Source organism: Propithecus coquereli, unplaced genomic scaffold (genome assembly GCF_000956105.1).
Source record: "Propithecus coquereli isolate 6110/MARCELLA unplaced genomic scaffold, Pcoq_1.0 Scaffold71, whole genome shotgun sequence".
In the NCBI taxonomy this organism is placed as follows: Eukaryota; Metazoa; Chordata; class Mammalia; order Primates; family Indriidae; genus Propithecus; species Propithecus coquereli.
Window position 1 is genome coordinate 13,327,483 of NW_012153174.1, and position 14,886 is coordinate 13,342,368.

The window sequence follows — 14,886 nt, forward strand, 5'->3', positions numbered from 1 at the left end:
AAACTACTTCAACATTCAAATGATCATTAAAAATTAAGTGGATATAAAAATTGAAGGTTATAAAAGGTTTATAAAAGTCTTAACTTACAGTCAAATTAGTTAAAATTAGATGGATTTGTTTATAAGAGTTTATTAAAATTAACTTTATCATTAATACACTAATGCAATGAGATTTGGTTTTCTCTTTTGAACTAGATTGTCATATGATATTAATAGGAATAATAAATGATTTTTATTAACCTTTTAATAAACTGCAAAAAGGAAGGGAAAGAAAGACACAGATTCAGCCTCCTTATTAACTTGTACTTCAGTCTGTCTATTAGGGCTTATACTTGTTTGAGAAACTGAGTCTCTTCTCTCAAAGAATAGGATTTTTGGGTTTAAAAAAATATATATATTTAAATTATCAGTTTGGCTATAATTTTATAGTAACCTGCAATATTGCTTCATGACAAGTGTTTTATGATGAACAATTCATGACTTCCTGCTTTTTAAGCTTTCACTAAAATTTAAAGTTACAAAAATAAGAATTCTACTCAATGTATGTAATTGTATATATAAGGTATACCAAAGAATAAGGTGTTTTTAATAAGAATTATAAAAAAAACAAAATGTGTTCTTATTAAAATAGATGTAACTTTGTCTAATTCAAAGGTTATTTAAAGGTTGAGTCAAAATAAATTTAGAAAAAAAATAAAAACAAAATTCCACTTTTGAGTAAGAGAAAGATATAGAAAGGCAATGAATATAGATATATAGTTTTTGGTAAGAAAGGTTAAACAGAAAGAATAATGTAAAGAAAGGATCTTGCATGGAATTTTTTGTCCTAAAATCACTGGTTATTTAAGAGAAGGGAATGTTAGGACAAAACAGAAAGTTTTAAGTATGTTTTGTAGATGGTATGTGCAGGTTGGGATAAAGTTTATAAAAGTGAATTTATTAAGGAATTTTGTATGTGGTCCAGTTGGCTGTACTTAAAAAAAAGTGTTTTTTTGGCTAAAACAAAAATTTCTATTAATATTTACTCTAAATGAAATGATATAATGTACTCATTTTGGTTCTATAACATGTTTCCTTTTTAATTTAAAATATATATCGCACTACAAAAGGGTTTTCTTTAATTTTGATAACTGACTTAAAAAAAAAAACAACAAAGATTTTATGATTTATCAGATAATCCCTGTGCTCTCTTCATTAGGTTTTAAATAACTAGAAAAACTAACTTTAAAAGGGTTAAGAGTTATACCCAAGTAACTTTATCACCTTTAGAATCTTTTGATAACTATGTCTCTTGATTAAATAAATTACCCTTATTTTATAGTGGTTTGTGATTGTATATAAACAAATGTTTTAGCCTTTGATATTTGACAAACTTTCCAAAACTTAAATTCTAAATCCACCCTTTTGACCTTAGTTTTTTTTATATATTAGGACCACTAAAAGTCTAAAACAGACATTAGATTTATTTAGTATGTCAAAAACCATACAAGAAACATTGTCAAATATAAAATGACATTTAACTTTCTTTGGGCTATCCTTGTATATTATTAATGTATGTTCCAATATTGTAAAGCATTGGCATGTCTTGATGTGGGTTATCAAGTAATAATTATGGTTATTATGTAAATTCTTGTATGCCACAAAAGTAACCAATTTGGTTTGTCCATTGTCTCTAACCATGGCTATTCCAAGTTCTATCGTCTTTAAAAAATTATTATTTTAGTTTAATTCGCCTCAGAAAGTGGTTCTTTCTGGCTAAGTCCAAAGTTGGCTTCTTCAAGTAAAGTCATAAAAAGGACTGACAAATCCACTTGAATACTGGTTTCTAATGTCTTTAGAGATTATATACCATTGGACTAAAACAAAACAAACTTCCACAACTTTAATTATAATTAAAAAACTGATGTGACCATGGATATAGCTAACTCAACCTCATAAGACCTAACTAAATTTTCACAAAAAGACTCTTTATTTAAACATTACTAATTTTGTTTTGTTTTCCAGAGTCCTGACAAATTTTAAGTAAACAGCAAGTTTACCTTATCTCTGAGACCTGGAACCTTAGACTGCCAAAGCCCTGTTCAAATATCCTCCCTCTAGGCCCAGGGACTATCGTGGAAGAGGGGGCGTGTGAGATTTTAAGGGCCGATTCCGAGGGATGGAGTTAGTTTAGACCCTCCAGATCAAGGAGGGGCGCCCAGAAGCCTGAAGGAATACTACTTGAATTGTTTTTTTTTTTCGGCTCCCTTGTTGCAAAATTCCTTCTCATTCTTAATTTTTTTCCTATTTCCTATAGACTTACAACTTCCTGAGTATAATTTTTCTCAGTTATAGATTTATACAAAAGGAGATATAATGAGTAATTTCTCAGCCACCTTAGTATAAATTACTAAAAAGACTAAAATATTATGACAAAATGAAAGCCTCTAAGTTCCCTTAGCTTAAATATTAATGATGCTTATATTTGCTACAAGACTACCACTAAGCCCAAGAATATAGTAGCTCAACACTTATAGGTGAATTAGTTTTGTAGCCTTGCCTTTGACATTTTAAATTTTATTCTTATGTCATTTAAAAGATTTTAAAGTGCTAGTGAGTGGCTGTCTACCTCCGGTCCTGTTTGGCTTAAAATATTTAATTGGCTGTAAGCCTCCTTTTGGCTCTTCAGTTCTCTTGGCCACAAGGGTCCCACCGAGGGACTGGATGGACCCAGGGCAGGTAGCCACACCACCCTGGCAACGGATGGGACAAAATAAGAGTTTGGCCATAGATGCTGCCTCTGACAGATCTTGGCCAAAAGGGGGGAATTGTGAACTAAAATAAAATTTTAAGGCTCACCCCCCCACTGGCTGACTAAACGGACCCCCTCATGGCCAAAGGAATACCCTAAAACTAAATTGCCTGCCAGGAGGAAGGAGGTCAGACACGCCTTATCATGCCCCCCTCCCTTCTTGATGACATCCTTTATAACCCACTAACAGGCCTAAGGCTATGCAAGACAAACCTGCAGGTCCTCTATTTACACAACAAATCTATGTCCAGTGGCTTATCTCTGATAAAGAGCTCCTTATGTTGAAACATTCCAAGCCTTTACACAAAGCTTCATGTCTTAACCAATTACAGGCCAAAGAATCTTTTAACCCACCTATAACCTGTAAGCCCCCGCTTCGAAATGGCCCACCTTTTCGGGCCAAACCAATGTATGCCTCCTACGTATTGATTTATGACTTCACCTGTAACCCCGTCTCCCTAAAATGTATAAAACCAAACTGTAACCCAACCTCTGCGAGTCCACTTGCTCAAGGCCTCTTGGGCGTGGCTCTGGGTCATGGTCCTCAAATTTGGCTCAGAGTAAATCTCTTTAAAATTACTTTACAGAGTCTGGTCTTTTTTTCCGTTGACATTCCCCTTTTAATGCCAGTCTTAAGGTTCCTGAGAAAATATTGATACACCGAGACAAGAAAAAAATGAGATGGCAGAGTAGTTAAGCAACAGCTTTGGAGCCTGACAGATCTCACTGAAATTCCAATCCTATCACTTACTGAGGATTAATCTCCAAGTCTTGGCTTCTGCATCTAGAAAATATAAATAGTAATAGAACCTACTGGGTAATTATGAAGATTAAATAAGGCAATACATGAAAATCACGCAATAAATTATAACAATTATTATTTTCAGCATCAACAACTGGTTAGCATACTGGTTAAAAGTGAGTCACACTGTCTGAGTTTAAATCACTGCTCTACCAATTCCTAGCTATTCTGGTAAATTATTTAACCTCTCGTGGCCTGATGGCCATTGCATGGCATTCCTAGGATGATTAAATGTGTAATACATTTAAAATAATTAGAAGTGTGCCTGACACAGAATAAGCTCTCAATAAACATTAGTTGTTATTATTAACTACAGACATCTAGAAAAGAGTTCCCACACATCAAATTTTAAAATTTAAAAGGTGACAAATGCTATGAATAAGCAATTTATAGAGAGAATATAAATGACCAATAAAAACATTAAAAGATGCTCAGCCTCATTCATCAACAGCATGCAAATTTAAAACAATGATTTTGGCCGGGCGCAGTGGCTCACACCTGTAATCCCAGCACTCTGAGAAGCCGAGGCAGAAGGATCGCTTGAGCCCTAGTTGGAAACCCGCCTGAGCAAGAGTGAGACCCACCTCTACTAAAAAACAGAAAAAATTAGCCGGGAATGGTGGCACGTGCCTGTAGTCCCAGCTACTAGGAAGGCTGAGGCAGGAGGATGGCTTGAGCCCAGGAGTTTGAGGCTGCTGTGAGCTATGATGATGCTACTGCACTCTAGCTGGAGTGACAGTGTGAGACTGTCTCAAAATAAACAAATAAATAAAATAAAATACATTTTAATTAAAAAATAAAACAATAATTTTATTTCTCGCCTAAGGTTTCGTAAAAATTAATAGATCATCGAAGTCTGTTATTCAAAATTAATATATTTATAATGATCACAAAATAAACCACCTATTTTGTCTTTTAAAGAAATAAAATAAAATAAAAATTAAAAAATAATATGAAATGCTAGTGAGAGAGGAGAAAAATACGTACTCCCAATACACAGTTGACAGAAATGTAAATTTGCACATTTTTGAAAGGTAATTTGACATTATCTATCAAAAGCATAAAAAGCATATTCCTTCAACTCTCTAGAAGTATATCCAAAAGAAATATTCATCAAAGTGGGCAAACCTATGTAAAAGAAACTGGAAACACCCCGCATGCCCATTAATAGGGCACTGATTAAATAAAGCGCTTTATACCAACAGTGGAACATTGCCATTAAAAAGAACACCGGGGCAGGAGCTGCGGCTGTGGCTGAGGGAGGGGCTCAGAGGCGGCGGGTCCCGGCGCTGCAGCACCATGGCAGACCAGCTTTATTTGGAAAATATAGACGAGTTCGTCACGGACCAAAACAAGATCGTGACATACAAATGGCTGAGCTATACGCTAGGGGTTCATGTAAACCAGGCCAAACAGATGCTGTATGATTATGTTGAAAGGAAGCGAAAGGAAAATTCAGGAGCCCAACTGCACGTCACCTATTTGGTATCCGGCAGTCTCATTCAGAATGGACATTCCTGCCACAAGGTCGCAGCAGTGAGAGAAGATAAATTGGAAGCAGTGAAGTCCAAGCTAGCTGTGGCTGCCAGCATCCATGTGTACAGCATCCAGAAAGCCATGCTAAAGGACAGTGGGCCTCTGTTCAATACTGACTATGACATCCTTAAAAGCAACTTGCAGAACTGTAGCAAGTTTAGTGCCATACAATGTGCAGCTGCAGTCCCTAGAGCTCCTGCTGAATCCTCATCTTCCAAAAAGTTTGAGCAGTCACACCTTCCGGTGTCAAGTGAGATACAAGCCAACAATGAGCTCACAATCAATGGTCATGGCCCACCTGCCTCCAAACAGACTTCCCAGCAGCCCAAAGGGATTATGGGAATGTTTGCCTCTAAAGCTGCTACTAAAACCCAAGAAACCAACAAAGAAACTAAAACAGAGGCTAAAGAAGGAACAAATCCATCTTTGGCAGGCAGCAAGGCACCAGGGAAAGGGAATGTGGGGAGCAACTTTTTTGGAAAAGCTGCTATGAATAAACTTAAAGTCAATTTGGATTCAGAACAAGCAGTGAAAGAAGAAAAAATAGTGGAGCAACCTCCAGAGTCTGTCACCGAACCAAAGCTGGCAGCTCCTGCAGGCCTGAAGAAATCCAGCAAAAAAGCAGAGCCTGTTAAGATGCAGCAGAAGGAAAAAAAGAAAAGGGGAAGAGAGATGATGAGACAAAGGAAACTGAAAATATGAAGAAAAAAGGAGAAGAATCAAACTTCCTGAGTCTGACGGCAGTGAAGATGAAGTCTTCCCAGACTCTCCTGGGGCTTCTGAAGCTGAGTCACCCTCCCTCCCTCCTCCTGTGTCTCCACCTCTTGAACCAGTGCCAAAGACTGATTCCGAACCTCCTTCCATCAAGAGCTCAAGTGGAGAAAACAAAAGAAAACGAAAACATGTACTGAAATCTAAAACTTTTGTGGATACAGATGGCTCTGTGGTGACTGAAAAATTCTACGAGAGTGAGTCCTGCACAGATAGTTGAAGAGGAGCTTAAGATCAAGACATGCTCTGTACACAGACCCTCAGCCATGCCTGTGAAAAAAGAACCCAAAGAGGAACGAAAGGGCCCCAAGAAAGGGATTGCTGCTCTGGGCAAAGGCAACAGACAAGTGTCTATTACTGGCTTCTTCCACAGGAAATAAACTGCCATCTCTGGTAGGTCAGAGACTTGGAGTGGTCAAGGGAGAAGACCAAGAAGTATAGACTCTCTCACTTACTGTGTAAGTTCATCTAGATGCTCACCTCACCTGTATCGAAAGACTGTTCTTTCATCTTGTGAGGTTTATACTATTTCTGGTTTTTAACCAAAAGGAAATCACCTGGAAGCAGGAGGCAAAAGAATATTTTAAAAGCTGTAACCTTCTAATGACATTTTTAAAGCACAATCTTTGACCTGCCCAGAAGAATTTATTCCAAAATTAAACTGGAACAGGTTTCAGAATTATCACAGAAGCCATTTCGTGGCTAATCCACTGTGCCCCACTCACCCTATCCCCTGATCTGTATATGGCGCAGGAAGTATTCCTTCTTGTTCCTTTATACTCCATGAACTTGTGTGGGTATTTTTTACCCCTGAATTCTACTGGATGTGTTTACTACTCCCCCTGTCCTATCTTCTGTTCTCTACACTTCTGTCCCCCAACCCCATGAAGCTGTTTTCTGTAAGTCTTTTAAATCTTGGTTAGACTAAAGGCTGAAACAAAAATCTCCCTGTAATCCTCTTCCTCTATCATACAGTGCACTGACACCTGGCTACAGACCAGGACATTGCTTGTGTTCTGCCCCTTTCTCAAAAGTTCTCTAGACCTTCACTCTCAATTAGTGGTTAGGGAAAACCCTCAGGCAGAACACAAATAGAAATTTTATGATGTATTCAACTCCACCAGAAATTACTTAGTCAGCATGGATGGTATTAGAGGAGTTATCATGTTGCTGACACAATGTACTTTATGGTTTGTTGGTCTCCCCGCTTCTCACTCTCAAAACCTAGAGAGTGAAACCTATACAATGAGATGAAGTCTAAAAAGACAAATCCCTTCCTTCATACAGTGTACAACAGTTACACAAAATTTCTCCTTCTCAGGAAAATCAAATGTTCAGAAGCAGCAATTTTCCAGGAAGTTAGTAAGGAAGACAGGACACACATTTGTGCATAGATGTTGTTCTTTTGTATTTTTAGCTCCCCCATTTGCCTAAAAGTACAGGCTCTCCAAGAAGAGATGGAGAGATTGAATCGTTAGTAGGTATAAATAGTAAATACAACATTTTTGCTTCTTAAAAAAAAAAAAAAGAATACTGAACACCTATGTATACAAAAATGAAAACATATTCATTATATGTTGTTAAAATGTTATAGAACAGTATTTATAATGTGATGCCATTTTTGTTTTTAAATACAAAAAATCATACACTTATTTATATATTTATCTCTATGTGCTTGGAAACATCTGAAAGATGTTAGTGAATTTATCTGGCAAATGTGATGTCTATTTAAATTTTTGCAATACATCTGTACTTCTTTCTATTTTTGACTTGTTATTCATTTAAAGAAAGCATGAGAACAAGTAATGGTTAAAAGTACAAATTCTGAAGCCAACAACCTGGATTTGCATGTCTTCTGTCTACCAGCAATGTGACCTTTCTACCTCAGTATCCCCATTTGTAAGGTACAGACCAAGACTAACATCAACGACACCTAGATACTAACAATAATAACAATTGCTACGTTATAGGGCTCTGGTGAGCATTCAATGAGTTAAATGGAAAGCCCTCAGAACAAGGCATGGCACAGAATAAGCACCATATGAGACATGCCCACCATATTACTCTTGGGTAGCATTGTTAATAGATATTACTTCAATCAAGCCACGCCCGAGAAGCCCATCTAAATCCTAAAGCAACCAACAAAATTATCAATAGACAATTGTGACAGCAAACACGTTGGCTCTGGGTAACCAATTAACAATACTTGATTTCTGTCTTATAACTGCCTGGCAACTTAGGATTCAGATTCTAGCTCAGGTCCTATTTTGTCCTCAACTTCCCCATCTGTTCAAAGGAGGAAACCGACTTAGATAACGAACAAAACTCCAATATCCTAATAGGATAATTTAACTGTTTAAAAAGTTGCCTCAGAAACAAACTGCTAGTCAATAGATCCAGAATCTGAAACAAGACTCCATATTAAAATGTGAACTCTGTAAGAGAAAACTCCCTCAATAAGAGTCTCTTGGAATGCACGGCAGCAAAAAGAGACTTCCTCTATCTGAACGTAATGCAACTGCATTTCCCTACGAGCATTCTATAACTCACACATTTCCTTCACTTACAGGGTTTCCTCCCACCCGTCCCACTGCCCCTATAAATACAAATTAGTGATATTTACTCCATGTTCACTAAGACTCTACAGTTTTACAACCACATAGAAAATAAGTAACTTTTTCCCACCTGCTAAAAACTCAAGTGTACTGCACAGTGAAAAATGTCTCACAGACACAGATACACACATACACCCCCTCAACACAAAACACTTACATGAAATGCTGCAAGAATGATTCTTGTTACTTTCTCTTTGACAGATTCTTGAAGGATATCAGACAGAACAGGAATGATATTATAGCGCCGCAGATGTTCACACATTTGAGGACTGAATGCCAGGAGCCATATTGAAAAAATCATTTGATACTGGAGTTGAAAGCCACACTTGTTACTCAAAACTCCCATTATGCTGAAAAAGATAGACATTTAGAAAACATTTAATATGACAGCACAACAAGAAAGAAGAAATAAGCAATTATTCTTTTTGTGCTAATGGACAAGCCTCTCTGAATTATGTCCTCAGTTTCTTTTCTGCCAACAGTTATAAGCAGCTAGATTGCTACTCACATTTCCGGCACAGCTCCACTTAGCCTTCTCTCCAAAAGTCACAGGACTTCAGGAATCAGGAGCCCTTGCTGCGTGGAAGCAATGAGAGAGGGAACAAAGACTTGCAATGTGGCAGAGGAAATGGTTAGAGGAATGTGACAGACAATAGAGCCAAATGTTATATCGAGATTTTGAGTCTGGGCAATGAAGAGGATCACTGATAGCTTTAAAATACATAGGAAGCTCAGAGAAAAGAGGGGATGAGTTTGGGGGAAACCTGTGATGAAATGAGTTCAAATGTGACACAGTCAATCACTGAATTTGGGGGTCATAAAAAAACTCAGATGCTTCTAATTTGATCTCTTACTTTACTGATAAAGAAATTAGAAAAACAGTCTGGGCAACATAGAGACCCTATCTCTACAAAAAGTAAGAAAAATTAGCCAGGTGTGTTGGCATGCTCACACCTGGCATGCACCCAGCTACTCAAGAGGCTGAGGTGAGAGGATCGGTTGAGCCCAGGAGTTGGAGGCTGCAGTGAGCTATGATTGCACCACTGCACTACAGCCCGGGAGACAGAGCAAGACCCTGTCTAAAAAAAAAAAAAAAAAAGAAAGAAAGAAAGAAAGAAAAAAAGAAACTAGGAAAGCTACATACATGAACATGAATGAGGTTATACCGAGGGAGATAATATACGTAATAGAAGAAGACGGCTAAGGAAATATCCCTGGGGAATGCCTACATTCAAACAGTGAAAGATAAAAATTATCATATAAGATCATAAAAAAATGACCAGAGAGGTTAAAGGGAGCTCCAAATGCACAGAATGTACAAGACGAAGCGTGAACCCTAACGTAAACCATCCAACTGATTAACAAAAGCCTATCAACATTGGTTCATCAATTAGAACAAACGTGCCACACTAATGCAAAATGTTAATGATAAGGCCAACTCTGCAGAGAGGGAGGATATATATGGGAACTCTCTACACTTTCAATTTTTTTTATAAACCTAAAGCTGCTCTATTAATAAAAATTTTTTAAATTTTAAATCTAATTTTACAATCTAAAATTGTATTGACTTAGCAGAAGGCTTGTATCTGTGTCATTTCTCCATTTCTGTGATTTGTATACAGTTCTAAATTTACTGAGTTGTCCTTAATTTTCTCATGGATGGTTTCTCCCTTGTCTCCTCTATTTTTGGTTACTATGAAAACTTGCTTTTATTTAATATTGATGTCAGTATATAAACTGTTGTAAAATCATGTAATTTAATACTATAAATACCTAGTACCTGGGTTCCTTTGCTCTGATCTAGTTATTAACTAAGCCTTCTATGCTTTGCTTTCTGATGCTGTGGCCGAGACCCTGGAAACCACATTTCTGTTTTACCAGGTGGCTCCCTGGCAGGCTGTGCCAAGAGCAGGAGCCAGAGGCTGACTGCAAGGATGGAGGAAGAAGGGACTTTCTCCTGTTGGCTTCCTGTTCCTGTGAGCATCACCCCAGCAAGACTCCTTCACCCTGGCAGCAGCAGTTCTTTCCCACGGCAGCAACAAATCCAGTTTTTCCAGCTCTAGCAGAACAAGCCTCATCACATCCTCAGAGACACCAGCACCAGCCAACCCCAGAGGCCTGGTCCCAGCCCCACAAGGTTCTTCCTCAGAGTTCAGAGACATCTGCATCAGATGAGCAAAACCTCTTCAAAGGTCTAAATTTCAGCTTCACTCAGCGCCTCCTCCAAGAATGCAAATTTTAGTGATTCCAATCTCTTACCTTTGCTCCCCCCAACCACAGCTTTAGGGTGGTATCTGCACTTGCTACCTCTCTGACACTTAAAAGTCACTTTTTTGTTTGTTTTCAGAGCAAAATAAATCAGTTAGCAAATTTACACCTAGTTAATACTTCTTCATATCAAATTATCTCTGTTAAAATAAAAACTTTTTAAATAACCAGAGAGGTTAAGAGGAGCTCAGAGACAGTACACTGTTGCTAAAAACGAAGTACAGAGGTTTCAACGGAGGCAGTTATCAGTGATGATGAACACCACAGAGAAGTTCAGGTGAGTTTAAAATTTATATACAATACGCATGATTCTATTGAAAAGATAAGTCTTCTATATCCAAGTATCAACCACAGCAATGTCATAATGAAGCAAAATAAAGCTCCTCTTTACCAGAATAAGGAAGGCATTCACTTAGGGATAAGAACCTGAATACAATGGGACATGAAGACAAGCATGCTAAGGGGACACAAGGACACAAAGGCCACGATAAACCTAAATATAGAGATTTAACAAATATTTATGGAGGATCTACATAGAGATACAGTGCAAGGCATGCGGGATATAACGGTGGGAAAAATAGATACTGTCTAGGACTCATATACCTTACAGCCTAGTACAGAAAGGGCAAGGAGTCTCTGAGGGAGAGCCCAGAAGGTAAGTGAGCATTCACTGCCATTTAGATCTCTGCTGTCCCTCTCATCACAAAGGTAAGTTCAATGTGACTGCTGCATGAAAAAATAGCAAATCACTGAGCTGGAGTTACTTTTAAAATCACTGAAAAAATTACTGAATGATGCTGTAGAATCCTAAAGGCTACCTTTGTTAGGTATTTCTGATTAGATTACAAACTTCTTCAAGGAAGAGGCCATAAATCTTTCTTTGTATTCCCATATTATGCAGAGAGCTCAGTAAGCGTAAGTAATTGTCAAAGCCAAGATTGGAAAGAAGGCTAAGGTCCGTGAGGCCAAACTCATTATTTTCTGTTTTGTTTTCTAATAAAGTTTTTTTTTTTAATCAAGCCACTATAGGGAGGCAAACAGCTGGTTTACTGGCTGGCATGTCACTCTCAGTAAGCTACTGCTGTACACACCTATGAATACCTCCTACCTCATCATGTAATGTCACCCAACAATGTCATGTTCGATGTGCTTTTTATTAATAAAAAGTTCACGTTTAAATGATATACTACTTGATACTTTCAAAATACTTCAAAATCTGGGGGTATAAATGTTCACAAATGCTATTAATTTCTGGAGGCAATTTCCCCCAGCAAAAGCCTACTTTTAACTACAATATTTAAGAAGTCAATACTAACCTTCACACTTTCTCATGAAGTCAATAATACACAACACAATGCAAGGTAAACTTTTTTTATCTTATATAGGTACATAAATATTCAGAAATAGGGTTGTACCATGTGTAGAATAGGATTTTTAACCAAAAAAAATCAGCAAACTATAACATATAGATTAAAATGTACTGGGATTTTTTAAAAAATCAGTTATTTTCCTCTCTTCAAAAACAGCTATACTTGAAATTTTTTTCTCCTTACATTATTCCTGCTTGTGATTTGAGAAGCAACAAGAACATTAAAAAAAAAAAAAAACACTTTCAATGCTAAGCAAAAGAAACAGAAAAGAAGAAAGTACATGTGTTATTTCTGAAAATGAAGTGACTTCCAAATTGCTATACTTTCAGCAAGTTATTATATCTTTAATAATGCCTACTCTCATCTTAAATGTTTACTTGATTACTGCTACTCATTAGTGGTCATTAGTATATCAAAATGAATATCCTAGATTATATTTATGCCTCCTCTTGTTGCTAAGCTGAATAGTTAATAGTGCTGACTGCTCTCTACAATACTAAGTACTGGTAAGGAGAATAGCAGCATTTGGTTTACTTTGGTATACCATGAGGATCCAAAGGACCAAATTTTAGTATTTGAGTTTATTATATAAGCAATTATGACTATTTGGTAAAGATTGCAATTTCATGACTTTTACTCTTTTTTACAGGTTTTTCAAAGAAAAAAATCTAATTTTTGTTTAGTAGAATAAAATTCATTTCATTTTATAATTACCATATGGATCTATTGGACTCTTATAAATAAACCTAAGATACATTATGGGATCTTAGTTATTTTATGCCATTTCATCAACCTACATATTATTTTATCATTACTCATTAACTACAACCAATTATACTATAAAATGAAAGACTAAAATAGTAAGAAAATTGGAGATTGATGGAATCACCTAGGAAGATAACATAATAGTGAAATAAATCATTATCCTTTATTATTGTACTGGCCAAACTATTGATTATCTTTTGGGAAAGTAAAAAGACTGGCGACACTATTTTTGTAATCTACCTTTAGGTTTCTGTGCAGACAAGAGTTAACAGCAAAGTCCTGAGACTGCGGGCCTTAGAAAGATCTGCTTACAAGCCTGGCCCATATCTGGCTTCTGGGAACTTGGCTGATAAAGAGTTCCATACACTGACAGAGTATTTTCCCTAAACAATAAGGGTGACTTGCTGTACCTACACTGTTTGTACAAACAATATAGTTTATGCTGAACGCCTACTGCTATAATCTGAATGCTTGTGTTCCTCCAACATTACCAATTTGAAATACTACAGAGCCCTCATGAATGGTATCAGTGCCCTAACAAAAGGGGCCTGAGAGAGACCCCTTGCACCTTCTTCCTTGTGAGGTTACAGTGAAAAGGTAGCCATGTATGAACCAGAAAGTGGGCCTTCACCAGACATCAGATCTGCCAGTTCCCTGGTCTTGGACTTCCCACATTTCAGAAGGATTAGAAATAAATTTCTGTTGTTTATAAGCCACCCTAGTTTGTATTATTTTGTTATAGCAGCCGAAATAGATTAAGACACCTACTATCCTTCAGGAGTCTGGAATTTTGGTGTATTCTAGGCAGAGGGTGCCTATGTGACTAATCACCAATAAAAACCTTGGAAGCTGAGTCTCTGACGGGTTTCCTGGACAGAAACTACACACAAATGTTGCTGCATTTTCAACGCTGGGGGAAGATGCACTGTGTACGACCCCTCATGGGAAGGACAGAGCATGAGGAATCCTGCACATGGATTCCTGCAGACACAGCCTGTGTCTTTGTCCCTATGGTCCAGCTGTGCATCCTAACTACATCTCTGTAACAAATCTTAGCTGTGAGTACAACTATATGCTAAGCCCATAAGTCTTTCCAATGAATCTCCTGACACAGTGTGAACCCAGCTGAGAATTCACAATTTTTTATTTTCCACCTGTAACGGCAACTAACAGAAGAAGGCATTTCACAATTATTACGTTAATCAGAAGACAAAAGCAAAGAGACAGATAACATGCTGCTTTCTAATAATAATGGTAAAATTGGTCATATAAGTGAAATCTTAAACTATGAGTCTTTAGATGACTATGTCTTAAATTAATTTTCTGAAACTCAAGAACTGAATACTGAGAAATGTATTTTGGACAAAACAAAACATGGTATTCTCACCCAGTTAGCCACTCAACATGAAAAACCTCCAGCAAATATTTTGCAACAAGAATCTGGACCATTTTGGAGAAGGACACATGATGATTTTCCTTCATCTTTTATGATATTTGTGCATCAAAATATACTCATTACAAAAAGGTCTGCTATGTTCAAATCTTATTAAAATTTCTTTTCTTTTTTTTTTATTATTTCAGGATATTATGGGGGTACAGATGTTTAGGTTACGTATGCTGTCCTTGCCCCCCCTACCCCCCCAAGTACGAGGTTCAAGTGCGTCCATCCCTCGAATGTTGCGCATCACACTCTTTGTGTATGCATATACCCGTCCCCTCCTCCCCTCCTCCCCCCTCCCCGACATCCAATAAACGTTATTCTTATGTGCACTTATATGTTTATCAGTAAATACCAATTTGATGGTGAATACATGTGGTGCTGTTTTTCCATTCTTGGGATACTTTACTTAGCAGAATGTGTTCCGGTTCTATCCAGGAGAATACAAGAGGTGCTATATCACCATTGTTTCTTAAAGCTGAATAGTACTCCATGGTATACATATACCACAGTTTATTAATCCACTCATG

At 37.1% G+C, this 14,886-nt stretch overlaps 1 protein-coding gene and 1 pseudogene across 2 annotated transcripts in view; one reads left to right on the forward strand and one right to left on the reverse strand.

Moving 5' to 3' along the window:
• Positions 1–14,886, reverse strand: part of ATP6V1H (ATPase, H+ transporting, lysosomal 50/57kDa, V1 subunit H) — a 146,025-nt gene that overhangs the window by 80,124 nt on the left and 51,015 nt on the right. Inside the window, exon 9 of the mRNA XM_012661390.1 lies at positions 8,673–8,865. Within this exon, the coding sequence (XP_012516844.1) occupies positions 8,673–8,865 (193 nt within the window). The remainder of the gene's footprint in view (positions 1–8,672; positions 8,866–14,886) is intronic.
• LOC105824103 lies at positions 4,834–7,401 on the forward strand (annotated as a pseudogene). Its single transcript, XR_001138181.1, has one exon. The product of XR_001138181.1 is annotated as a DNA polymerase delta subunit 3 pseudogene (transcript).